Source organism: Neovison vison, chromosome 8, assembly GCF_020171115.1.
Source record: "Neovison vison isolate M4711 chromosome 8, ASM_NN_V1, whole genome shotgun sequence".
Lineage (NCBI taxonomy): Eukaryota > Metazoa > Chordata > Mammalia > Carnivora > Mustelidae > Neogale > Neogale vison.
In genome coordinates this window covers 29,715,076-29,741,072 of record NC_058098.1, presented here as the reverse complement: position 1 = coordinate 29,741,072, position 25,997 = coordinate 29,715,076, and the positions used below count along the sequence as shown (strand labels likewise).

At 42.4% G+C, this 25,997-nt stretch overlaps 1 protein-coding gene across 2 annotated transcripts in view; it reads right to left on the bottom strand.

Moving 5' to 3' along the window:
• Positions 1–13,475, bottom strand: part of ATRN (attractin) — a 151,183-nt gene extending 137,708 nt beyond the window's left edge. The window contains exon 1 of one of the 2 annotated variants that reach the window (XM_044263364.1): positions 13,043–13,475. In XM_044263364.1, coding sequence (XP_044119299.1) covers positions 13,043–13,422 — 380 coding nt within the window. In that variant the 5' untranslated portion in view covers positions 13,423–13,475. The remainder of the gene's footprint in view (positions 1–13,042) is intronic. The other variant, XM_044263365.1, reaches the window with a different exon arrangement.
• Between the last annotated feature and the right edge of the window lie 12,522 nt (positions 13,476–25,997).

Sequence of the window (25,997 nt, the reverse complement as noted above, 5' to 3'; positions counted from 1 at the left end):
AGATGTCCACACAAAAACTTGTACATGAATGTTCATAGCAGCATTATTCTCAATAGCCAAAAGATGAAAACTACCTAAATGTTCATTAACTGAGGAATGGATAAATAAGATGTGGCTTACACATACAATGGAATATTATTCAGCCACAAAAAGGAATGAAGTACTGATCCATGACGCAAAGATGAAATCTTTCAAACATGGTAAGTAGAAGTCAGTCAAAACAATCACATATTGTATGATAACATTTACATGTGATGTCTAGAATAGACAAATCCATAGAGAGAAAGCTGACTGTCAGGGGTTGGGAGGAATGAGGAATGGGAAGTGAATGCTAATAGGTACAGTGTTTTCACCTGGCATAATGAAAATATTCTTGAATTAGATCACGATGATGGTTGCACAACTTTATGAATACACTAAAAGTCACTGAACTGTGCACTTTAAAGTAGTGAGCTTTATGACATGTGACATCTAAATCAGTGTGCAGAATTCATAATCCAGAAAAGAATTATAAAATTATATGGGGTTATTTGAGTGAAAATAAGAATTTAAGGGAAAAAAAAAAAGGAACAAGACAAAAATTGACTTAAAGAAGACTGCACACGTATTTTTTTTAAAGCTTTTATTTATTTATTTGAGAGAGAAGGAGAGACAGACAGAGAGCATGAGCAATGGGGAGGAGACAGAGGGCAGAGGGAGAAGCAGACTCCCCTCTGAGCAGGGAGTCCAAAGCGGGACTCAATCCCAGGACCCTGAGATCATGACCTGAGCCGAAGACAGAAGCTTAACCAACTGAGCCACCCAGGTGCCCCTATACATGTATTTTTTTTAAATGAAAGGGGATGGTTATCAAATTGCTATGGACTTTGGTTTCTATCCGATAAATTTTTAAAAATAACATAATTTTTTAATAACTATTCTTTGCAACTATATAAATCCCTTTGACATATGATATATGTCAACAGTCTGTCAACCTAAAAGTATGCAAGGAAGTAAAAAGAATCTTAAAATTATTTTGGAGGTGCTTCAGAAGTTTGAAGATAACTACCTGATATAAAAATCATACACAGGTACACGAAGAAATATGTAAAGAATGTTAATTGTAGCTGTTTTGATAACAGGACAAGTTGAAAAAATCTAAATGCCCGTCCGCAGGAGAATGGGTAAATAAGTTGGAGTTCTATACTGAATATAGCTATGAATCAACTAGAACTATAGTTATCAACACAAACAAATCTCAAAAGCATTTAAAAATGGGGCTTTGGTGGAAAAAAAAAACATGTACAGAATAGTTACTTTTTATGACATCTGAAAACATGATCTTGTTTTTGGAAATAAGACTGTGTGTTTGTGTGTGTGTATGTGTCTGTAATAAAAGTAGAAATATGCAAGGAAATAATAAACATCAACTTCATCACGCTAGTTACCTCTGCGAAGAGCTTTAAGGGGAACAGGATTAGCAAGAAATAACATGGGGACTTTGGTTGGTATCTGTAACATGTTATATTACATAACTTAATGTTATTATATCATAAAAATAATACGAAGGAAATTCAGCAAAGGTAGGTTGTAAGGTTGCAGGTACAAAGATATTCATTTCATTGCTCTCTGTATCTCTTCCATAAGTTTGAAATGTTTCATATTATAAGGAAGTTAAAGTTAGCCAGAAACTGAGCCAGCACCAAACATAATTCCTTTAAAGCAACCATTTAGGGGCACCTGGGTGGCTCAGTCAGTTAAGTGTCTGCCTTCGGCTCAGGTCATGATCCCAGAGTCCTGGGACTGAGTCTCACATTGGGCTCCTTGCTCAGAAGGGGGCCTGCTTCTCCCTCTGCCTCTGTCTACCACTCCCCCTGCTTGTGCTCTCTCTGTGCTCTGTCTCTTCCTGACAAATAAATAAAATCTTTAAAAAATAATATTAATAATAATAAAAATAAACCAACCATTTAGTTACTTTAAAGCAACTGTCATGGTTGGTCAATATTTGTCAACCAGTGGTCCAAAAGATGTTCTGAATAAAAGACAGTACTAGCATCTACTAAAAGAGAAGCATAGGACATGATATTTAAATACACATTACAGAAAGGCATAAAAGAAATCTATTTCTGAAAATTTGCCTCAAGATCATCTTGCCAAACCTTCTGATCAAAACCCCTGTATAGCTTTGCAAGATGTCTCTAGTACTTCAAAAAAAAAAAAAAATGTTAAAAGGGGAAAATTAAGTGACAATTATAGTCAATCTGGCCTTTCTGCTCAATTTTGAACAAAACCATTTACACAGAAAATGCTTACAAATAGCTGGAAACCACTATCATTTTATGATTTAGAAAAAAAACACCAAAAAAATTTCTAAGACATAATTTTTAAAGCACAAAAGCATAAATACCAAACATGAGGACAGAAAAGTCTACTTTTCTAGTACAGAATCTGCATTGTAATATAAATTCAATCCAAAATTAAGTGTCATTTTTTTGTCTATAAATCATGCTTTCCTTTAAAAAATTAATTTAAAATACATTAAACAACATGTTCTACATGTTAAGCAGGGAAAAGATGAAATTTTTCTTTTAATATTGTAAACACCATTACAAATTATATTTAAAATGTATGTTAAAGTCTTTTTTTTTTCTCTTTCCACTTACTTTAATATTTAATCATTTATTTGTCTCCTTGAGACCTGAAAGTCGATTTAGTCCCCTCCTGACTTCTTTTTTTTTTCCAATTTATTTATTTTCAGAAAAACAGTATTCATTATTTTTTCACCACACCCAGTGCTCCATGCAAGCTGTGCCCTCTATAATACCCACCACCTTGTTAAAGTCTTTATTAAGAAATTACTTTTTAATCTATTTAAAATCATCATATCAAAAACAGGATACTTTTTTGAAAATGATTATTCTTTTTTTTTTTTTTTTTCCTGCCGAAACCCGGGAATGAAAAAATGATTATTCTTTAATTCCTAAGAGTCCACAAGAGCATACTTTTTTCTAAGATTTTATTTATTTATTTGATAGAGATCACAAACAGGCAGAGAGGCAGGCAGAGAGACAGGGGGAAGCAGGCTCCCTGCTGAGCAAAGAGCCTGACGAGGAGCTCAATCCCAGGACCCCAAGACCATGACCTGAGCCAAAGGCAGAGGCTCAAAACCCACAGAGCCACCGCGCCCCAAGATTATACATTTTTGTGAAGGGATGTGTGATCAAAAAATACAGGAAACACTGGTCAAGAAAGGTGACTTACATGTCTCTTAAGAGCACCTGATACAGTCCCAGCCCCTAATGCTTATAGGCTTGCGAGTAAACAAAATAGAAAATTCTTAATTAGACTGCACAAAGGACCAAGAGGAATTAACTGGAAAATTCATTCAACTTATAACTGTATACTATTAATGTCAAATTCTAAAAAGATAAACAGGCAAGTCAGCCATGACTAAAATTAACTTCTATAAGTGCAAGAGAATTCTAGATGAGTAAACATGTAAACAAATAGCTAGAACTAAAGTTTACTCACAGTGTTAACTTGAAAAAAACAGAAAACTTAAGAGAATTAAAAATTGAGAGACCAAGGGGCTCAGCTGGTTGAGCGCTGGACTCTTGGTTTCAGCTCAGATCATGAGCTCAGAGTCAAGAGATGGAGCCCCGGGCGCCTGGGTGGCTCAGTGGGTTAAGCCGCTGCCTTCGGCTCAGGTCATGATCTCAGGGTCCTGGGATCGAGGCCCGCATCGGGCTCTCTGCTCAGCAGGGAGCCTGCTTCCTCCTCTCTCTCTGCCTGCCTCTCAGCCTGCTTGTGATCTCTCTCTGTCAAATAAATAAATAAAATCTTTAAAAAAAAAAAAAAAAAGAGATGGAGCCCCAATTTGGGCTCCATGCTCAGCTGGGAGTCCACTGGAGATACTCTCCTCTGTCCTCCCCACTGCTCACATGTATATGTACATGCTCATTCTCTCTCTCTCTCTAATATATAAATAAATCTTTTAAAAAATTGAGAGAATAAAATAGAACCAGGGTCCCAAGTGCTAAAAGAAAAGCATCCGAAGGAAGAGGACATCCACAAAATGGTAAGAAAGAAAAATGCCAAGACAAATAGGAGAAAGCCATCCTCAAAAGGGGAAATGAGACAACATCTGGCTGATTATAAAGGGCTAGTTTGAAAGTACAGGGAGAAGGAGGAAATGGAAGGAAGAGAGTCAGGAACTGAAGAATGAGATTAGTATACAATATATGGATGGCACTCACTTTTGCCACAATGCACTGAAGAAATCACAAAGTGATGAAGAGTGTAAGTGAGAAACATAGGCCAGCAGCTGATAAATTTCCCAACACAAATACTCTGAAAAGTACAACAGTGGTTTTCATTTCAGTTTTAGAAATCAGACTGTGTTAAAGAGAAAAGCCAGTATGATTTCTGTTCAGCCACAGTTCCAGATATCTACTTCTGTACTTAATACTCAAGATAAACATAACCTATAAGTTTATTAAGTCAGTTCATCATATTAGAAAGACTGCTTTGATCATACATACTCTGTTTTTCTCCTATATATTTATCCGTCCTCTACACTGTAGTAAATAAAAAGCCTATCTTGGGAACCTTTCACAGAAGTAAAGCTTAAATGTCAGATATCTGCTTTCAAACATATACCATGTGCAATTATATTAAGACATCAGGCTCAACATTTCTGTTTACTTAGTAAACTTATTTTTACCTTTCCAAATAAGTAAATTCTATCCTCTAGGAATCAGCAAAAAAGCCTCAAATGTTTATTATACAGTATTTTACATACTTAAGATTTTATCCAACATAACATAATTTCATACCATATAAGCATGTATTTTGTTGATTTCTCCCATTTTCTATCCCCCCCCCACACTGAAAAACCAGGGAACAAATTACGGCCATTCAGTGACTTAACTCGAGTGCTAGACTAAAACTCAGTATGGCACAATCCTCACTGCGACAATCTCAAAGAGCCAGCATAATGCATTCCACATTATGGGACCCTCACAACCCCTAGTAATGACCGAGTGAATTCCTGGTAAACTAGGGGGCTGGCATTTCATTACTTGATACAGTATTTTCCAGAGCATTCCCAATTTTTCTCACAGACACCTATTGAGTATTCACCAAATGGGAGGTTCTAGGAATATGCAGGGGTGTCACTGTTTTTACCTCCCCAGCATGGGCCCCACTTTTCCGGTACAGTATGTGTTCCCTTCCCTTTTCCTGCTCCCCTTTTCTCAGTCTGTGCCACTTACTCCATCTAATAGAACTGGACCTCACATTCCAGTTCCACAGCAGGTATGCAAGTCAGGTCTGATGAATCAGGACATTCCCCATGACCCCAAAGATTGCTTCAGTAAAGGACAAGGGACCAGTGAGATTCTCAGCACTGCTTATTTGCAACAAGCTTCTAAGAAAGGGTCATTCTTCTCCAGTGGAGGATGCTAAGCCAGTTTGATTTAACTTCTGGAGACACCACCTGAAGACAGCCTGCCTGAAAATGAGGCCAGCAGAAGGCAGATCAAAGCTAAGAGATGGAGGGAGAGAGACCAAGTGGTCCCCTGGATCCAGACACACACAAACCCAACAATATCCCCTTGACTTTTCTGTCACATGAACCAATAAATCTCTCCCATATTTTTTCTCTTAAGCTTGTCTGAGTTGGGTATCTGTTACTAAAAGAACCTTGAAGGGCACCTGGGTGGCTCAGTGGTTTAAAGCCTCTGTCTCGGGCTCAGGTCATCATCCCTGGGTCCTGGGATGGAGTCCCGCATCAGACTCTCTGCTCAGCAGGGAGCCTACTTCCCTTCCTCTCTCTCTGCCTGCCTCTCTGCCTACTTGTAATCTCTGTCAGTCAAATAAATAAATAAAATCTTTTTTTTAAAAAAAAGAAACTTGACAGGAATTGTACCCAATACAATTTAGAAATACAAATTAATGAGCCCTCACATAGGAAATTGGCTAAATAGAGGGGAGGTACAGAGCAGTGAGAACAGCCTCATTCCCAGGGGGAAGCTGGCAAACTGAGTTGCGCAGTATCAAAGAAACAAGCTAAAACCACTGCCTGTGGTAACTCACGGTTCCGATCATGTGCCCATCAACACTGAAAAACTAAAAGATTTGGCAAGAAAATGTCAGGAATTTAGACCACAGTCTATCATGGTTCTAAGAGAATATGGCTCAAACTCCTCAGTGCCGAATATGAAGACTTTCATGATCCAGCCCTATGTTCGTCTGCATGTTAGGAACTGCTCTATAGTGTAAGGAACAGAAATCCCACTGTAACTGCCTTAAGAGAAACCCGGACTGCAGCACCTCACCAAAACTGAAAAGTATAACTTCGGGCAACATTTGATCCAGAGATCCAGAAAAGTCATCAGGTCTCCAGCTCCATTTCTCTGACATCCTCCCACTTCTAGAAGTTACTCTGACCACGGGTGGGCTCCTCTCACGACAATACTAGCTAGAATAACTCAGGATTTTATTTCCTCAGCACACAAAGCAGAAGACGACAAAGCATCTCCTTCACGAGCATCCAGAGGAGAGAGTCTCCAGCAAGTCCTGAGATTCACTTGGACTGAGTCAGGTTGGATCACATGCCTACCTCCAAACAATCATTACCACCAGAGGCTGGAATGCCCTGATGGCTTAGCCCAGGTCAAAGATGCATCCTGAGGTTGAAGGGTGATGGGAAAGCAAGAGAGAAGGTCATTAACATCTTCCAGTCTCACACCTTTCCAAGGCATTCCTCACAAGTTATGCTCCGACAACATCCATCTATATTCAGTTCTCTAAGGGCTGTGGGTTGAATTGTGTCCCACAAAAAAGTTATGTTGAAGCCGTAGGCCTCACTACCTGGAAATGTGACCTTATTTGGAAACAGTCTTTGCAGATGATCAAACTAAGAATGAAGTCATACTCATACGTCCAACATGACTGGCATCCTCACAAAAGAAGAGACACACGGGGAGAGGTCGGCTTGAGTCTGAAGCAATGGAGGCAGAGACTGAAGTGATGCAGGTACAAGCCAAGGAATGCTAAGGACTGCTGGCAATTCCAGCAGCTAAGAGAAAGGCATGGAACAGATTCTCGCTCAGAACTTTCAGAGAGCACATGGCCCTGTGGACACTATTACAGGCTTGTGACCTCCAGAACAGTAAGAGATTACATTTCTGTTGGTTTAAGCCATCCAGTTTGCGGTACTTTGTTACAACCAACCTAGGAAACTAATACACTTAAGTAAGCACAACAGCCCACGATTCTTTGCCTTTGTACACTCTCTTTTCTCCTGGAATGCCCATCTCTCCCAGACGGTCACAATTAAACCTCAGATCTGCCCAAATGGTCTCTTCTTTGGGATGCCTTCCACCATGGCCCTCAAAAAGAGTTAGTCTCTCCACCACATCTTAGTCCAGCACACAATATTGCCCATATTTTTACTATTAAGTTCTAATTGCCTGTGCACAAAGCTGTCTTCGCTTCAGAATTATGAGCTCTCCAATGAGAAACCAAGGCCTGATTCTTACCCACCTTCATATCCTCAAGGCAGTGCATGGTACCTAACACATAATAATCACTCAAAAGCTATCTATGATTTGAACAGGCTGATGACTCATCTCAGAAAAAAGATAATGGGTATGATTACAGAGAATTGGCTGTTATGGATATAGAGAACTGAAGATGGACCTTGAGGTAGAACCTAGATAAGTAGAAAAGAAAGAATCTGGGGGCAGGGATGAGGAAAGCTGTTAAATTTAGCAAATATGCAGGAAAAACTACAAAGTAGAAGAATTTGGGTAGAGAGAAAGGAATGTGTGTGAGGCAGTGGGAGCCTTCTGCTCAAAGTCATTTTACAGGTAATAAGAGGAGTAGGGAAAAAAAGGATTCTCAGCAAGACAGTGTCACCATGTTTTCAGGGGATTTCTATGACAAAGTGTAGGATGGACTCCAGAGGTGCAAAGAGATCAGACAGGGCAAAAGAGAGGAAGCTCAGCAAGGAGGTAAAGGGCCAGGTGCTCTAGGATAGCAGGAGTAAGAGTGGAAAGGAACAAAATTTTAAGACTTACGGAAACAAAGAATAAACACAAAGAGCGAAGGATTACTCCAATAGTTGACCTTTGGTTATCTCACATAGGATTTACTACTGAAATAAGGGAGGATAAAGGGAAAGACTACTCTTTTCGAGGAGAATAAAAGTTCGTCTCAGATGGCTTACTATGAGGTGACAGTAAAACATCCCCAAAAAGATGCCCAGCAAACAGAAGACAATGAAGTACATGAGATTTATGATATGGCAGATTTTCCTTATTCTAGATATGGCAGTTATATGGGTAAAGATGACTTTTTTCATTCTCTCATCCAACAAATATTTATTGCACACCATGTCCTAGGCACTGTTCTAGGCTCTGGGAATAGAACAACAAGCAAAACTGACAGAAATCCCTGCCCTCATGGAGCTTATATTCTACTAGAGAAAACAGAAAAGCCTAGTTGACTCATGAACATAAATTTAGGGCTTTAGGTAAATACTACTTACTAGTAACTATAAACACCCTCTGTTTGTTTGGGTTTCTTTTAACCTTTTTCTTCTTTCAAATTTTATTTTCCAGAATTTTCATTTCACTAGTCATAGGTATTTATGTCCTTGACCAGTAGCCAAACAGGTTCCAGTGAGTTAAGTTTTGTTTTGTTTTTCTTTTTTTTTAATCCTGGCTTTACTGTTGTAATAAGCCTATTTTTCCTTCTTTGTCTCTGTTTCTCAATGGCATTAGGCAGCCCTTCCAAAGAATTTCATGTAGGGTGACTGGACTCAGAAAATGAGAGGCTAGGGGTGCCTGGGAGGCTCAGCCGGTTAAGCAGCTGCCTTTGGCTCAGGTTATGATCCCAGGGTCCTGGGATGGAGCTCTGCAGCCAGCTCCGTACTTGGCAGGAAGCCTGCTTCTCCCTCTCCCACTCCCCCAGTGTGCATTCCCTCTCTCGCTGTCTCTCTGTCAAATAAATAAATAAATAAATCTTTAAGAAAGAAAGAAAGAAAGAGAGAAAATGAGAGGCCAAATGGCACAATGGAAAGCAAGAGAGTGGGAATTAACAAGGCCTGAATTCAAATCCCAGACCAGTTTGTCACAAGTTGTGTGAGCTGGTCCAAGTTACTCAGTATCTCCAAGCTTCAGTTCACCCACCTGTGAAATGGGAATAACTTCACTCTAAGGATTAAAAGGAGTAATTTCTAAAAGGCGCTTGACACAACACCTAGGAGAAAATGGAGAACTGTTGGTGGCAGCTAGTGTTGGGACTATTACTACCATTACTCCATATGCCGGGAACAAAATAGATGCTCAGTAAATGCCTACTTCTTTCCTTATTCTAGAGAAGGTAAGTTCTTAACATCCTGGGTAATTATAAGGCTCCCATTCACTAGGCTATTCCAGTCTATCCTCTACATACTTCAGGAACGCAGAAGAATTAAATGCATATTAATTTCATAAGTGGACTTAATATCTTTATTTCTAATTTGATGGGATGTATTTATCATCTGAAGAAAAATTTCCATGGTGATGTCACAAGTAGAAAAGAATGATCACTGAATTATGAATGGTAACATAAAACTGAATGAAACTGGCTGCTTTAGAAATCGTCTTCCAAAGATTCCACAGTTATTTTTACTAAACTGACACCAATAATATTGTCCCATGTGGTAATCATTTCTGGAGTATCTTTCATTTGGAAAAAAAGTTAAGTGATTTTCTACCTGCAACCATACACTAATACAAATTTCATACAATACCCCCCAGAGTCACTCAGAAGATTAAATGGTATAATGTATATGAAAATGTGTGACCAGATCCCTGGCATATGCTATGCATTCAGTGATAACTTGGGGGAGATCTAATCCTCTTATCCTACATTCCTTTCAATTACTAGGAAAGACCTTCTAACAATTATAACACAAAATTTATAGAACTAAAAAGATTTAAAAACACACTGCCTTGATGCCATTCCATACCAGAAAGGTATTCATTTGAATGTCTCTTCGTTTAATAACAAAGAGGTCTGTGAGTTAAATGAAGATACGTACCACTATAATCAAAACCAACATTTCAGTCTTTCCCTAAAATAATCCTTCCACTAACAATTTAATGAAAGTTTTTTAAAAGGCCAGAGACGTTAAGTTCCTCTTACATTCATTTTAAAAAATGCAAATTCCAGAAGCCCACAAAATATACCAGAGTCATTGGAACCAAAGTCATAACTATTTGCCCAGGAGACAGCACCGCCACCAGCTTGAACCCGCTTAAATGGAGCATCCACGATAACCAGGGGTGCCCCTCCACTCATGCATGACTCCATCTGAGACAGCCAGTGTCAGGACTGCTTATCCCCCACAACAAGTGGCTCTTCTCCGATCTTCTGGATGAGAGAGACCTGCTCTTTCTCCCTGGCTGTGTCCCTCTATATCAAGATGACCTCCAACACTTACGCCTGTCCTGCCAAGTGGATACCCTGAGAGCACCTAATCTCAGTGTAGAAAACCTGCTCCTCCTGTGTCCCTGTGTCTGTTAATGGTATTACTATCCCCTCAGCCACCCAAGATAGGATCTAGTTTTCTTTCCCTCACCAACCCTCTCCCTTCCAAGAACAAACAAGTTTCAAAGCAAGACCTGTCTTTTACCTCTGCAATACCAGCTAGGACGCACCCTGCCTCCATCCCCACAGCCTATCCTAGGTTCTCTTTACTGCCATCCGGACCCTGCCCAACACCTCCCAACCAGTTGCCCACCATCTCTCATGCTTACAATAAGTCCACCTACTCTGGATAGTACAGACTGATCTTGCTAGCATGTCCCTCTACACCCTCTGGGCCCCCACTGCCTCATCAGAACTTAAAGGGTTCTCATCTGACACAACCAACTATTCACTTGCTTCTAGAAGCACCTCAAATTCAAAATGTTCTGGCGGCCTTAACTTCAAGGCCATTCCTGCTCTGGCTCCCATCTAAAAGCCTGTAATGTCATGAAAATGCAAGTTAACTGTGCCATTCTACTGCTCAAGAGCTAAAGGTCAAAATTCTCAACCCAACCTACAGGGCTTCACATGGCCTGCCTGCCCCCCCCCCAATCTCTCCAGTCTTGCCATGCTCTCGTTTGCTCCCTGCCTCAGCTATCCAGCCTTCTCTTCAGCTTGCCATGATGCCCCTCATCCCCAAGCCTCTGTACATGCTGGTCCCTTAGCACCCCACCCCTCACGTAGGTAGTGCTATCCTAACCCTCAGATCCCAACTCAAAGGTCACTTACTCAGCCACTAGTCTTAACATTCTAAACTAAGTCAAGTCCTCTGCTTGCCCCGTCCTTTGCCTCCACAGACTCAAGCAAAATACTAATAAATTGATTATTAGATTTCTTACTCCCAAGCTAGAATACAAGCTCCACAAGAGTAGGACTGTGTCGGTCTTGTTTGCCACTGTATCTCACAATTTACTCCAGAGCAGCCCTCGACAAATATATGTAGGCTAATGTAATTCATAAATCACAATACCCTAAGTAAGTTACATCCAAAGATGCACTACACACTGGTCTTGAAAGCACCTGGTTTCTCCATAACAATAAAGTGCTCAGCTCCTCAATGTTCTCTGAGTTCTTCCCCTGAAAAACTGACATTATATGCGTCTACAATTCTACCATTCCAAACCTCCACAATTTTGTTTGCAACCTTCCTCCCATCTGGAATTTCTTCCCCAGCTACATAGTTCCAAAGCCTACTTGCTTCAAATGCTCAAATCCAATATCACCTTCTCCTGGAAGTCTTCCTTGCATTCCCACAGCTAGTCACAACCTCCCTCCCTGAATTCCCACAGGTTCTCCAAGGTCTCATTCAGGTCAGATCAAATGTCACTTCAAATGAGAGGTTTCTCCTAAAACTTTAGGAGAAACTCACTAGTTATAATTCTCTATCGGGCTGTCCTGTTTTATTTTCTTGACAGCATTGTTATCTGAAATTATCTTGTTCATTTATTTCTTTATTTATTTGCTTATTTACCAATTAACTGCCTGTGTCCCCCCTCCTAGAATGTAAAATCCCTAAGAGGAGGAACCCTGTCTGTCTGAGTCTCAGTATTTCCCCACTCCTCCACAGCTAACATCAAAAGTCTTTCGTAAAATCTGCCAAAGGCATGAATGACTCTGTAGTTCTTATGACTAGAGTCATCTGTGTACCTGTCTTTCTCTTGCTGTATTCCAAACTCCATGTAGACTAGGCCAAAGTCTGGCTAATCTATTTGTTCATGTGTATTACCTGGAAATCCTTTCACAATTAAAGCAAATAATAGATGACTACTAATGAATGATTTAATGATCTCTCCAGGAGGTACTGTCCCAAACCAGGCCAACTCAGAACTCCATATTCTCCAGAAACCAGGGCAAACAAGAACCTCCTTCTATGCCCTCTCCACCCAGTTCCAATCAGCTGCCTCTAGTGAGCTTCAAAAGGCTAGTTTTCTCACTTTCCTCTATCCAACAACCACTTCTTCTTCTATCTCTGATATCTCACAATCCTAACCTAACCTCTCCCCTCTATCTTGAGCCAACAAATCACTTCCAGGGCCCTGTTTCTTCTGAGTACCCTAAATCTCCAATGAGTTGGGTAATTCATCAAGCCCTAGGGAACAAGGGGATGTTAAAAGCAAGTGTTTAAGTAAGACTAGCTCTCTCATCTTTTCCTGTATACCTCGTTTATCCGAAAGAGGCCCAGTTTCAGGGACTGGCTTTGATACTCTTTGGGACCCTGAGCTTTCTTCTCCTGTACCCGCCGCACCCAAACCTCTCTGGGGTGCCTCCACCCTTGCCTCGAATCTGTTCATCTTCCGGTACAAGAGGACCCTTGGCCAGAGACAATGATCTCCTCGGGAGCAAATGGTCCTCCAACCCCGTGGGGCGGCCCTATCCTCCCCACTTTTTGTCCGGCATCTGCCTCCGGCCTGGAACCATCTCGCGCGCCCCATAGCCTCAGCCTCCCTCTGGGCCCGACCCTCCAACACCACCCCCCACTCACCTGAAGCGGCCCCCGCAGTGCTGGCACTGCTCGCCCACCCAGCCAGCGGGGCAGACGCACTGGCCGGTGCCAGGGTTGCAGCGGCCGCCGTTGACACAGGGTCGGTCACATTCCTTGGCCTCGGCTGCGGCTGAGCCCGACACCGCCGCCGCCGCCGCCGCGGCCTCCGCCGCCCAGGGCAGCAGCAGCAGCGGCGGGAGCAGCAGCAGCAGCAGCAGCAGCAGCCGCCGCGGGAGGCGCAGCCCGGCCCCCAGCCCCGGCCTCCCAGCCCCGGTCGCGTCCCAGTCCCGGCGCTGCCCGCCGTTCCTGCCCGCAGGCGCTGTCGTCGCCGCCGTTCTCCTCCTCAGCCTCGCCTGAGTCGCCGCCGCCACCGCCACCATCTTCCCGGGGCTGAGACGGCGCCCCGCGAACACATACACACACACCGCACGGCCGGCTCCGCTTTGCCTGGCCGTGCGGGGCGGGGCCGTGCGGACGGTGGCTCGGGCGGTCAATCCTGAGGGCGGGGCCAGAGCTGCGCGGCAGGCGGGGCGATGCGTGCGTGCGGGGGCGGGGCGCAGCGCGCGGCCCCTCCTCCTGCACCCGGGGCCTTGGAGGCGGGTCTCAGGCCCGGGGTGTGCAGGTTGTTGAGACCCCTCCCGCCTCGGGTTCAAGGCGCATTAGCGCTCCAGTTTTGCCCTTCGCGCGGCCCGGCGGTGACAGGTTAGCATCCCTGAGGCGTCCTCTTCCCGTTGACAGCCTGGGAGCCATCCGCTCTGCTTGGTGGGCGACCGTGATGAGCACTGCCCTCCCGGAACCCCCGGCTCTGCCCCGACTCTACCTGCGGGGCAGAAAGGGCCTAGGAGTCTTCGTCGTGGTGTGTGCGGTGGTGTGCCGTACTGTTGAAGGAGTGCTGTGTTCCAGCCTTCGCTTTCCCCTCCGTAAAGTAGGGATAACGAAGTAACACGTGTGTTAAGAAACCAGTGCATAGGCTATGCGCAATAAATGCCTCTAGGCAGAGTGAAGACACACAGAGCCCGGCCTTTCTTGATTCAGGCTGATCCAGTGGCCGACCAGACCCCCCACCTTTAATAATGTGGAGGAAGTGCGGGGCTACCTTACAACCCCACTCTTTGTTCTCAAACCTCTCTGAAGAGAAGCCAGCATAAAATTAGGAATTGGAGCACCCTCAACCCACACGCGACTGCTCCTAGAGCCGTTCTTTTCAGGTAGTTTGTTACTTTGGTGGCCCCCCTGAAACTTGCCTCCTCACAGTATAACCTTATGTGGTCGTCGACCCTGGAACCTGGACTGGACCTGTGACTTGATTTAACCAATGGAAGAATGTGCAGAAGTGACTGCGCCAATTACAGAGATGAGCTTAGGGAATACCTGGTAACCTTGATTTCAAGCTCATTATAATTCTGAGCTGCTCCTCCTCTTCCACCTTGCTGTAGAAAGATGGCACACAGAGACCACCACATGGAGAGGCAAAAACCCTGAGACTACATGGAGGAAAAGTAAGGACCCAGTTATCAGCAAGAACTGAGGTCCCAGACACATGAACCCTGATGAACCCAGATGAACCCTGATGAGTCCCTGCTGAGGGACCAGTCATGGAGGGGAGAAGCCATCTGAGCTGTTCCTCATTACCTAAAACAGAGGTAAGTGTTTCCTACTGTGCCTTTTCCAAAATCCTAAGAAATGATAACTTGGGTGCTGGTTTAAGCCTCTAAGTTTTAGAGCAGTTTGCCACCCAGCAACAGATAACCAGAACATTGTCTGACACACTCCTTGTGCTGTGAGCAATATTCCTGTGGCAGCCGCCTCAGAGTTTGAGCACTCTACACTCCCTGGAAAACAAAGAAATACCCTCATATACCTGTGGTGACTTTCAGCTTTACCATAGAACACAGAATTCTGATTCAGGATATACCCCCACCCTCATGCCCAGGTCCTGACCTACCTTCCTGGGCAACCACGTCAAGCCTCATGAAGCTTAGCAGCACCCCAGCCTCCAGCCTCACCCCAGTTCTACACCCACACATCCTTCCTATTCCTGTATGAAATATATTGTTTGGTCTAGGCCTTACCACTGGCTTTCTGGTTTGCAGGTGGTTTTGCCTACAGTATCCTACAAGGACTGTGTAGGATGAGGTAGGGAAATGGAAGACATGGCCCTACTGTCTGGCAAGGACCCAGTCAGATGGAGGTGGTTCACATGAAACTATAACCTGGCTACAGGAGATACTGCTCGCCCTACTCCTCTAGGCGAGAAGTGGAACTAACCTTTCCTTTATTCCCCACAGCAAAACTGAACCACCACCACCTGGAAATTTTAATGTCTGTAGCAAAGAATTCCTGGAACTGCTCTAACTACATGCCCAAGGAGGTTCATATCCACTAGGATAGTTTGACGTTACCTCTGCTCTTTTTTTTTTTTTTCCACTCAAGAAAGACATTCTCTCTGTTTGTGTGGCCCTTTGCTCTCTCTGATTTCATGTCCTCATTTTCTATATCTTTGCTTTAGTCTCCAAGTCAGGGACATGGATGGTTCTACAGTTTTTTAGCTTTTACTCATGTATTGTCTTAGGTCAGTTTCCTGACAAGCAGAGACTGAAGCGTAATTTGAGTACATAATTTTTTATGAGAATGCTTTCTGGAGAAAGGCAATAAAGGAAACAGAAGAGAACAGGGAAGGGAGCTAAGCCAGGATGTGGTCTTATCTGGAGTTAAGCTTCAGCCTGATCCTATGGAGAGCCTTGGGACATGGATTATATCATAGAGCTGATTCCACCTGGAGGCCAGAGAGCCATGTTTTGTATATATATCTCATTTAGCTGCTAGCCAGCATGCACAGCTGTAAAAAGGATCCAATAAAGGAAGCTTAGGGGAGACATCAGTCTACCATATACAATGGATATCTATGAGCACTCAATTGCAAGGATGAAGGCTGCCCCAGTAAGATCTATCTTACCAGCTGTCTGATCTTCCCTGAGTATCACAAGACCTCGTCTGTGCTATTTGACACATCATCATTTTTTCATATGTCAGAGATCTTCTTACACTTTCAGTCTGCATGGAACAAAGCAATTCCCTGATTATAGATATCAGGATCTTACCTAACATATAAGGTACTATATGGCCTGTGAAGAAGGTTGATCTTGAGGGTTTGGAATAAACACAACTGGGAGGGTTTTAGGTAAGAAGGAAGCTCCACAGGGTAGCAACTTCCTTGTGAGGGATAGGTCAACTTACAAATATAAAAATCCCAACACTCCTTTGCAGGCTCTACAGGAAAATGTTTAGGGATCCTTGATCTAGGAGCACAGGGTTAGCCACCCTAGCTTTTGGCTGAGTTCCTGGTGGCCTCCATATGCAAGCCCCACGAATATAGGAAATGGCCTTGATATCAACATGAAGGACAAGACCCAATCTTGAGAGGAGATCACCAATTTAAAGGCAGAGAACTTGAACTTTCTGGTAGATGAGTTGGATGCATGCCCTAGCTCTCAGATTTCTACAGTAGAGAAACAAAAGTTTTCTCCTGTGCATAGATAAGATATTATGAGAACAGTAATAGAGGGGCGCCTAGGTGGCTCAGTGGGTTAAAGCCTCTGCCTTCTGCTCAGGTCATGAACGGGGCTCTCTGCTCAGCGGGGAGCCTGCTTCCCCCTCTCTGCCTGCCTCTCTGCCTACTTGTGATCTCTGTCTGTCAAATAAATAAAATCTTTAAAAAATAAAAACAGATAAATAAATAAAATCTTGTGATCTCTGTCAAATAAATAAGTAAAATCTTTAAAAAAAACAGATAACAAATAAATAAATAGAATCTTTTTAAAAAAGAAAAAAAAAACAGTAATAGAGTTAAAAGACAACTGACCTTCCTAAGTTTCCTGTAACTGCTGTAACAAATTAACATAAACTCAGTGGCAAAAACAAAAACTGACGGAAATTTATTCTGTAATGCTTCTGGAGACAAGAAGTCTAAAATCAGAGTGTCAGCAGGGCTCATTACCTCTGGAAACTCTAGGGGAGAATCCCTCCTGTTCCAGCTTCTGATGGAAGTTGGCATTCTTTGGCCTTCTTAGCTTGTGGGCACATAACTCCAATGTCTGCCTTTGTCATCACATTGCCCTCTCTTCTATATTGTCTTCTCCTGTGTGTGTCTCTTATAAGGACACTTGCCATTGGATTTAGGGCCGATCTCAATAATTTAGGATGATCGTCTCATCTCAAGATCCTTAATTGATTACATCTACAAAGACCCTTTTCCCAAATATAGTAATAATCATAGTTTCTGGGGATTAGGATATGGACACATCTTTTTTTTTTTTAATAGATTATTTATTTATTTATTTGATAGAGAGAGATCACAAGTAGGCAGAGAGGCAGGCAGAGAGAGAGAAGGGGGAAGCAGGCTCCCTGCTGAGCAGAGAGCCCGACGCAGGGCTCGATCCCAGGACCCTGAGATCATGACCTGAGCTGAAGGCAGAGGCCCAAACCACTGAGCCACCCAGGCGCCCCAGGATATGGACACATCTTTAGGAGAACCACTATTCAGCCCACTACACAACCCTATACAGGATCTCAACTCATTCAGTTCATTCACTTCTACAACTAATATTTATTGAGTGGCTACTATATACCAGAGACTGATCTAGGCTCTGTGGAGACAACAGTAAAAAAGCATATAAAAATCTCTTCCTTTCTTCACACTCATTAGGATGACTACTATCAAAACAAAATAGAAAATAACAAATGGAAAGAATATGGAGAAATTGGAACTATTGTGTATTAGTGGGAATGGTAGTGCACTGTGGAAAACAGTTTGACAGTTCCGAACATTAAAAAAAAGAATTATCATGGGGCACCTGGCTGACTCAGTTGGTAGAGCATGCAACTATTGATCTCAGGGTTGTGAGTTCAAGCTCCACACTGGGTGTGGAGCCCACTGTAAAAAAAAAAAAAAAATTATCATATAATCCGGCAATGCCACTTGTGTATATATATCCAAAATAATTGAAAGCAGGATCTTGAAGAGATATTGGTACACACATATTCACTATAGCGTTGTTCACAATAGCCAAGAGATGGAAGCAACCTAAATGTCCATCAACAAAATGAACAGATAGACAAAACATGATATATATTTATATATGTATATATTTATTATATATATATGGATATTAGATATATATATATATATCTAATATTTACATATAATATTACTCAGGGGCACCTGGCCAGCTCAGTCAGTGGAGCATGCAACTCTTGATCTTAGGGTTGTAAGTTCAAACCCCACATTGAATGTGGGAGGGGCAGATGGAGGGGGAGAGAGAGAATCTCAAGCAGGCTCCACACCCAGCACAGAGCCTGATTCGGGGTTCCATCCAAAGATGGCCTGAGCTGAAATCAGGAATCAGACACTTAGCCAACTGAGCCACCCAAGTGCCCTTAAATTTTTTTATTTTTTTTTAATCACTGCCTTTATGGAATATCTAATTATATATAATTTTTTTATAAACTCTCTGTTGAAGTATAACATGTATACAGAAAAGTGAAGAGATCATCCATATATAGCTCAATGAATTTTTTTAAGTAAACATATGACTAGGGCCTTGGTCAAAAATTAATTCATAGGATCCCTCTTGGACCCTCCTAGTCACTATGTCCATGCAGGAGCCACTCTGCTAACCTCTTACATTATGGACTCTTTTTGCCAGTTTTTCACTTTATATAAATGCAATACTATAGTATGGAGTCTTTTGTGTCTAGACTCTTTCATTCAGCATTATGTTTGTGAAATTCATCCATATTGTTGTATAAATAATTTGAATCTTTTTTAATTTTAATTTTTTCAAAGATTTTATTTATTTATTTGAGATAGAGAGAGAGCACAAGCCAGGGGGCAGAGGGAGTGGGAGAAGCAGACTTCCCACTGAGCATAGAGCCTGACATGGGGCTCAATCCCAGGACCCTGAGATCATGACCTGAGCTTAAAGATGCTTAACTGCCTGAGCCACCCAGGTGCCCCTTGTTTTTATTTTTATAGTCTACTAGTTAAATGTATATATGCCATAATCTGAAAGTTTATTTATCTGTCCTACTGCTGATGGACATTTGGGCAGTTTCCAGTTTGAGGAAACTATGATTAATGATGCTATGAACAGCCTAAGAATCCAGTACAAGTCTCTAGGTGAGCATACATACACATTTCTGTTGGGTATACACCAGAGGTATACTGATAAATGTTTATCAACCAGCTCCCTTGGAGGAAAACACCCTCATAGGTAGCATTTGTTGATTTCTGTGTGTAAATACTCCCACCATGGCCTATTTCAGCTACCAACGTGATGTCACTGAATATAGAATCAGGAAGATATACAGACCTGCTCTCCCAAGCCAGTGGGAACCAACTCCAGCACTGTGTATGCCTGGGAGATCAAGAAATGTCCAAACAGACCTACAATAGACTTACTAGGAGAAATATCTGAGAGGGATAAAAAGGAAGGAAAGAGGGGTGCCTGGGTGGCTCAGTGGGTTAAAGCCTCTGTCTTCGGCTCAGGTCATGATCCCAGGGTCCTGGGATCGAGCCCTACATCGGGCTCTCTGCTCAGCGGGGAGCCTGCTTCCTCCTCTCTCTCTGCCTGCCTCTCCGCCTACTTGTGATCTCTGCCTGTCAAATAAATAAATGAAATCTTAAAAAAAAAAAAAAAGGAAGGAAAGAGGAAAAAGCAAGGAGAAGATTCAGACTGAAAGAAAAATCCAACAGCTGTGAGGGGAAGTGGGAAGGACAGACTGGTTACGAAGAGTCTAAGACTGTGGTGCAGTTCTGAAAAAGGCTTGTCCAGGCCAATGGGGCCAGAGTTACTAGCTAGAGTAGCGTGCATGTCTCAGGAATGGGCCTGCACAGCCAGCACAGAAGCAGTGGCAGAACCAGAGGGGCAGCGGCTGGGTTTCTAGTCAATGACAGTCCCCCCAACAGGAGAGCTGAGACATGCATTTTCATGACCACCATGACCTGGCAGTATTTCTTCTCACCACAACCCTGGAGATGAGCAGGACAGTCTGTCAACCAGGGTCATCTCCAAATGTCTTCCTTTTCACAGGTTAACTGTACAGCGCTGGCTCAGCCAACTTGGAAATTGGAATGGCCACTTTAGATTGAATAAGCCCCAGGTTTCCTAGGTAATTCACTAGAAAGGAGAGAGGGATTGAGGAACAGACAAGCATTCTAGTTATTAATTAAAGAAATAGAAGTTGACCATACTATATCCCCAACTGATGATTTAAATCTTACTGCTTCCATAAGGAAAGAATAGAAAAATGAAGTTAGTCAGAAATAGAAGCTGGAAAAGACCTTATAATCCAAGTTATAGTTAGCTTTAAAGTAGAAGCAATATGGTGCTTTAAAAAAAGGCTACAAATTCTTTAATATTCTCATTAAAATTTAGAGTTTAATTCCTCTCTGTAAAATAGAGGTCAGACTTCGTGACTCTCTTCTAACAAATAAAGATGTGGTAGAATTATGCTACGTGACTTCTGAGGCTAGGTCATACACAGGATAGCTCCTCCTTCTTCTCCCTCTCCCTCCCCCTGTCCCTCTCCTCCCTGTCTCTCTCCACTTGCTTTGGAGGAAGCCAGCCATCACGTCAGGAGGACACTTGAACAGCCCATGGAGAGGCACAAGTGGGGAGGAACTAGGGCCTGCCACCAAGAACTAGCACATACTTACCAAACATGTGAAAGTCAACCTGAAAATGGATCCTTTCGCCCATCAGGGCTTCAAGTGACGGCAGTCCTCGCCAACATTTTAACTGAGACCTCACAAAAGACCCTGAGCCAGAATTGCCTAGTCAAGCTGTTCTTGAATTTCTGACCCACAAAAACTAGGAGAATAATAGATTGTTGTAGGCTACTAAATTTGGGGGCAATTTGTCTCACAGCAATAGGTAATTAATAAAGGCCACAAGAATGAGGAAGTCTCCATACACATACCCAACACCATAACAGAAGATATTACAACCGAGACAATATGGCAAACCCATGGAGGATATCCATTGCCTTGTTTCCTGCCTTGGCTCATAGTGAAGCCAACTCCTCTCTAAGCTGATTCCCATCAAAGCTCACTGTCCTGGTACAGCCAGAAGCACCATCTCTCTGCCTAGGGCTCACCCAAGGCACTGGTACAGACTGTTGTGATCAAGATTTCTTATGCCCACACAGAGGTCCCCATCTCATGTTGCTGCCAAGCCACTGGCACCAACCCCCATCATCTGAGAAGCCACTGGCAGCAATGCAGGCTTCATTACAGGGAAATGTACTATGTACAGGGAAACTTGTACTATGACCATGGCCAGAACCCCAGTGTGGGGGAGGGGTGGCAGATAACCATGTGTACAGAACCAGCTCACCAAAAAAACCTGGCCTGTGACCCAGATTGCAGTGTTTACCAAGTTAAACAGTCTAAAGCCAGATCAGCATATCAAAAATGACTCAAGCAACAGAGAGAGTTTAGCTATGAACCTCAGCAAGTCAGGGCCAAGGACATGGATTATGGACAAGGTTCAACGAGGGCAGAAAGAAAGCAGACCTGCAGAGTTCTGGGCTTGGGCAGCTTTGAAGAGTATACCTATGGCCATGGTGTGGGCCCCCCACCCTTAGGGCTGGCTTAAAGCCATCAGGCCCCTTTCTCCTCTATGCATTTCAAGGCTATAGCTTTTTTTCATGTGTAAAGTTCCCACAGAATTGCCAGGGCTCAGACTCCGTGTGATACTGGCAAGGAAGCTTGAACATGCTTATATTAGTTTAGGTTCCCCCAGAAGAAAGCCCCGAGGCAAGAATTCAAGATTAATGTGGGATGTAATCCCAGGGAACAGGGAGCGGAGTACAGAAGTGAGACAGGGAAGGGAAGGCAGTCAATAATACAGAGTTGTGTTACCAAGCCAGTGACTAGTGTGAACAATTCCAGGGGAATTCCACAGGGGAAACTGGGAAGTGGAATAGGACACATGCCTCAGAGAGGCAAGAAGGCTAGAGTATTTGAGGGTATTTATATAGCAACTCCAGTCAGCCATTTCTGAGGGCTGCTAGGAGAGGGAGTGTTAATTAGTGTGGGGACCAACACAGAGAAGCAGATACTACTGATCAGTGGATCCGTTTTTTATTTGTTCATTGGCCATTAGGTCTCCCCTTCTGTGAACTGAGTATTCATATCCTTTGCCCATTTTTCTATTGGATTGCCTATCTTTTTCTTACGGATTTGTAGGAGTCACATATATAATCAGATCTTTTTTATTGTATATGTAACAAGTATCACCTTCCAGATTGTGGCTTATCTTTTCACTTTCTTTATAGTATCATCCAATAAGTAGCTCTTATCTTCAATGTATGAACTTATCAGTGTTTTCTTGATAGTCTATGCTTTTCATGTCTGGCCTAAGAAATCCTTCCCTACCTTGAGGTAATGGGTAACGAAGATGATAATTTGCTAGGAATTTTTGCTTTCTTACAGATAGTCTTTGATCCACTCGGAAAGGATTTATATGAAAATATAATACAGGAATTCAGAATTTAATTTTTATCATGGAAAATCTCAAACATATACCAAAATAAGAAGAGTACGATGAACTCAACACCCAGCTTCAACAATTATTAACTTATTTCATTTGACCACTGCTGTATAACAAATTACCCCCAAACTTAGCAAATTGAAACAGTAATAAACATTGATGATGTTGCACAGTTTCTGAGAGTCAGGATTTTAGGCCTTTAGAGTTGTTCTGGCTAAGTATCGGTCATGAGGTTGCAGTCATGTTGTTGGCCTGGCCTGCAGACATCTGCAGCCTTAGCTGGGGCTAAAGGATCTGTTCCAAGGTGACCCTCACCTCTGGCTGGGAAGGTGTTGCCAGGAAGCATCTGTTTCTTGCCACTTGGCCCTTTTGCAGAGCAGCTGATGCATCCTCACAGCATGGTAGCTGGCTTCCCCCAGAGCAAGTGAGCCAAAAGAGAGGAAGGCGGAAGTTGCAGTGACTTTTATAACAGTCTTGGAAGACGTACAAGATCACCTCCACCACACTGTATTCATTAAGTCACTAAGTCCCATCCACATTCAAGTTGAGAGAAATTAGATTCTCCTTTTGGAAGGGAGGAATATTAGCGTTAGCGGATGTTTTTAAAACCAGCCCGTAACTCACAGCCGGTCTTTTTCAGCTGTGCCTCCATCCACTCTCCCTTACAAACTGCGTTATTTTGAAGAAAATTCCAGACACCGTATTGTTTCATGTGTAAATACTCTAGTATGGATTTCTAAAAGATAAGCCTTGAAGAAATGTCATAAGCACTATACCATAGGCATACAAAAAGTTAACAATGTAACAATAATTCCTTAATGTCACCAGATATATCCAGTCAAAATTCAGTAGCATTCAAGTTTCCTTAATTCATTCCCTCTCCTGCTCGCCCTCTCTCTTTTTTAAGTAGTTTATATCAAACATCTCTGTGCATAACTCCAGATCCTCTTGGGCTCACGTCACTTAATCCAGCCATTGCTGCCCAGATCAGTCCTGCACAGGCTCCAACCAGCTACACGTAGGTGTAGCCTGGCCTTTCTTCAGGGCTTCTGTTTAATGCTGCAGTGTGGAACACTGTAGAAATCTGCTTGGCATGTACAACCCAAAAGTGCCAGGGACTTAAAACTCTCTGAAGCAGGAGCACCTGGGTGACTCAGTGGGTTAAGCCTCTGCCTTTGGCTCAGGTCATGATCGCAGGGTCCTGGGGTTGGCTCAGCAGGGAGCCTGCTTCCTCCCCCTGTCTCTGCCTGCCTCTCTGCCTGCTTGTGATCTCTCTCTCTCTGTCAAATAAATGAACAAAGTCTTAAAAAAAAAAAATACCCTCTCTGAAGCAAACTTTAACCAACCAAGATGAGAACCAATGGACAACCGCTTTCCCTTTCATGCACAGATCAACAGTCTGAAGACACAGCATATGTAACTTCTCACAAAGTTGTGGGATTAAGGAATCACTCTTCATGGTGGCCAACTTGATCGTGTCTGGTGCTTCTCTGTTTCGTTTATTGTCCCTCATTCCTGTCTCTTCAATAAAGTATTTGCACATAGCTTTACTACAGATTCTGCTTTCTGGGGGCCCCAGGATAAGACACAGTTGATTCTAAACAAAGTCTCTCTGATCCATAGGTTTCATCCCCTCCCACTTCTTTTCCCTTAAAATTGTTTTTTTTTCTAAGATTTTTTTTTATATATATAGGAAAGAGAGAAAGAGCGTGAGCAGTTGGGGGGGGGCAGAGAGAAAAGTAGGCTCCCCACTGAGCACTGAGTCCAGTGTGGGCCCCCATCCCAGGATCCTAAGATCATGACCTGAGTCTAAGGCAAATGCTTAACAGACTGAGCCACTCAGGTACCCCTACAATTATTTGATTATCATACAAAATCATATTGTTTGTCTTGAGGAGTTTACCACATTCTAGGTTTTGCTGATCTCTTTTGCTATGGTATATATCATGTGCTCCTATTCTGTGTATTTCCAAAACTGGTAGTTAGATAGAGAAGCTGAATCAGATTTAGGTTTGTTATTTTTGGCAAGAATATTTCATGGGAGATGTTACATATTTCCCGTTGTATCACCTCAGATGACATGATGTCTGTTTGTCTCTTTTTGTGATTTTTAGGATGGATCAGTAAATTCGGGAGTAGTAATTCTAATCTATGCATTGTAAATTCCCCACCAGTCTTTCATCCGGTGATTTCAGCAGCCAAAGATAATCATGCCCTAGAACTGTACTGTTCAATACAATAGCATCTAGCCACATGCAGCTATTTAAATGCAATGAAAATTGAACAAAATTAGAAGTCTAATTCCTTAGTCACACTAGCCACATTTTAAGTGCTCAACAGCTACAATGCCTACGCCATTGAACAAAGCAAATACAGAATTTTTCCTTTATCACAGGATACTGTATTTGAGAGAGCTAGCCTGGAACCGTTACTTCATTTTAATTCTAATATTTATTATTTCTAGTATTTCATTTTATTCTTTTCTAGTATTTCATTTTAATCTCTCATCCTTTATAGGTTTATCAGCTGTAATTGTTCTATAAAGAATAACATTCCCTTGTCGACTCTTTAGTTGCTCTGAGATATAGTTCATGGAATAGAAGCACAAGTGCTTATTTCCTTTATGTAGCAGTATTCAGGATAATGAAATGATTGCCTGGCATCCTCCAAACTTGACCAAAGCATATTGTAATTTTTATTGTTTTGGATATCATCATGAACTCACAAACAACATATTTGATGTCTTTCAGTTCACTGGAAGTACTGTTCTTTTTGATGTTCAACTTTTCCTATGTGCTAAAGGTTGTTTCCTACAGTAATATTCTGTAGGTTTGTCTGTTTCATTTTTTTATTTCAAATACAAGATATTTCAGGCTCTTCTTGTACATTTTCTGCTCCAGATAAGAACTCAGACATTTCTTCAAGTATCCTTGGTTCCTTTTAGAGAAAAATACTATTTAGAGACCACAATCTGGATGCTATGGGTACTCATTCCCAGTGACTTGGTGGTTTGGGTTTTTTTTTTTTTTTTTTTAAGTATACAGAGCAAGGGTGCCTGGGTGGCTCAGTCAGTTAAGCATCTGCCTTTGCCTCAGGTCATGGTCCCAGAGTCCTGGGATCAAGTCCCACATTGGGTTCCCTACTCAGTGGGGAGTCTGCTTCTCCCTCTACCCTTACCCCTGCTAAGGATATCTCTCTCTCATTCTCTCTCAAATAAACAAATAAAATCTTAAGTATATGGAGCTAGAAAATAATCTTTTTTGTTTTTAAAAGAAAATATAACTTAGGTTCATACTGAAGGTTCATACCCAAATTTAAATTTGGGACTGCAGAGTTGTGGAGCACCTGGCTGGCTCAGTAAGAAGAGCATGCAACTCTTGATCTTGGGGTCATGAATTCAA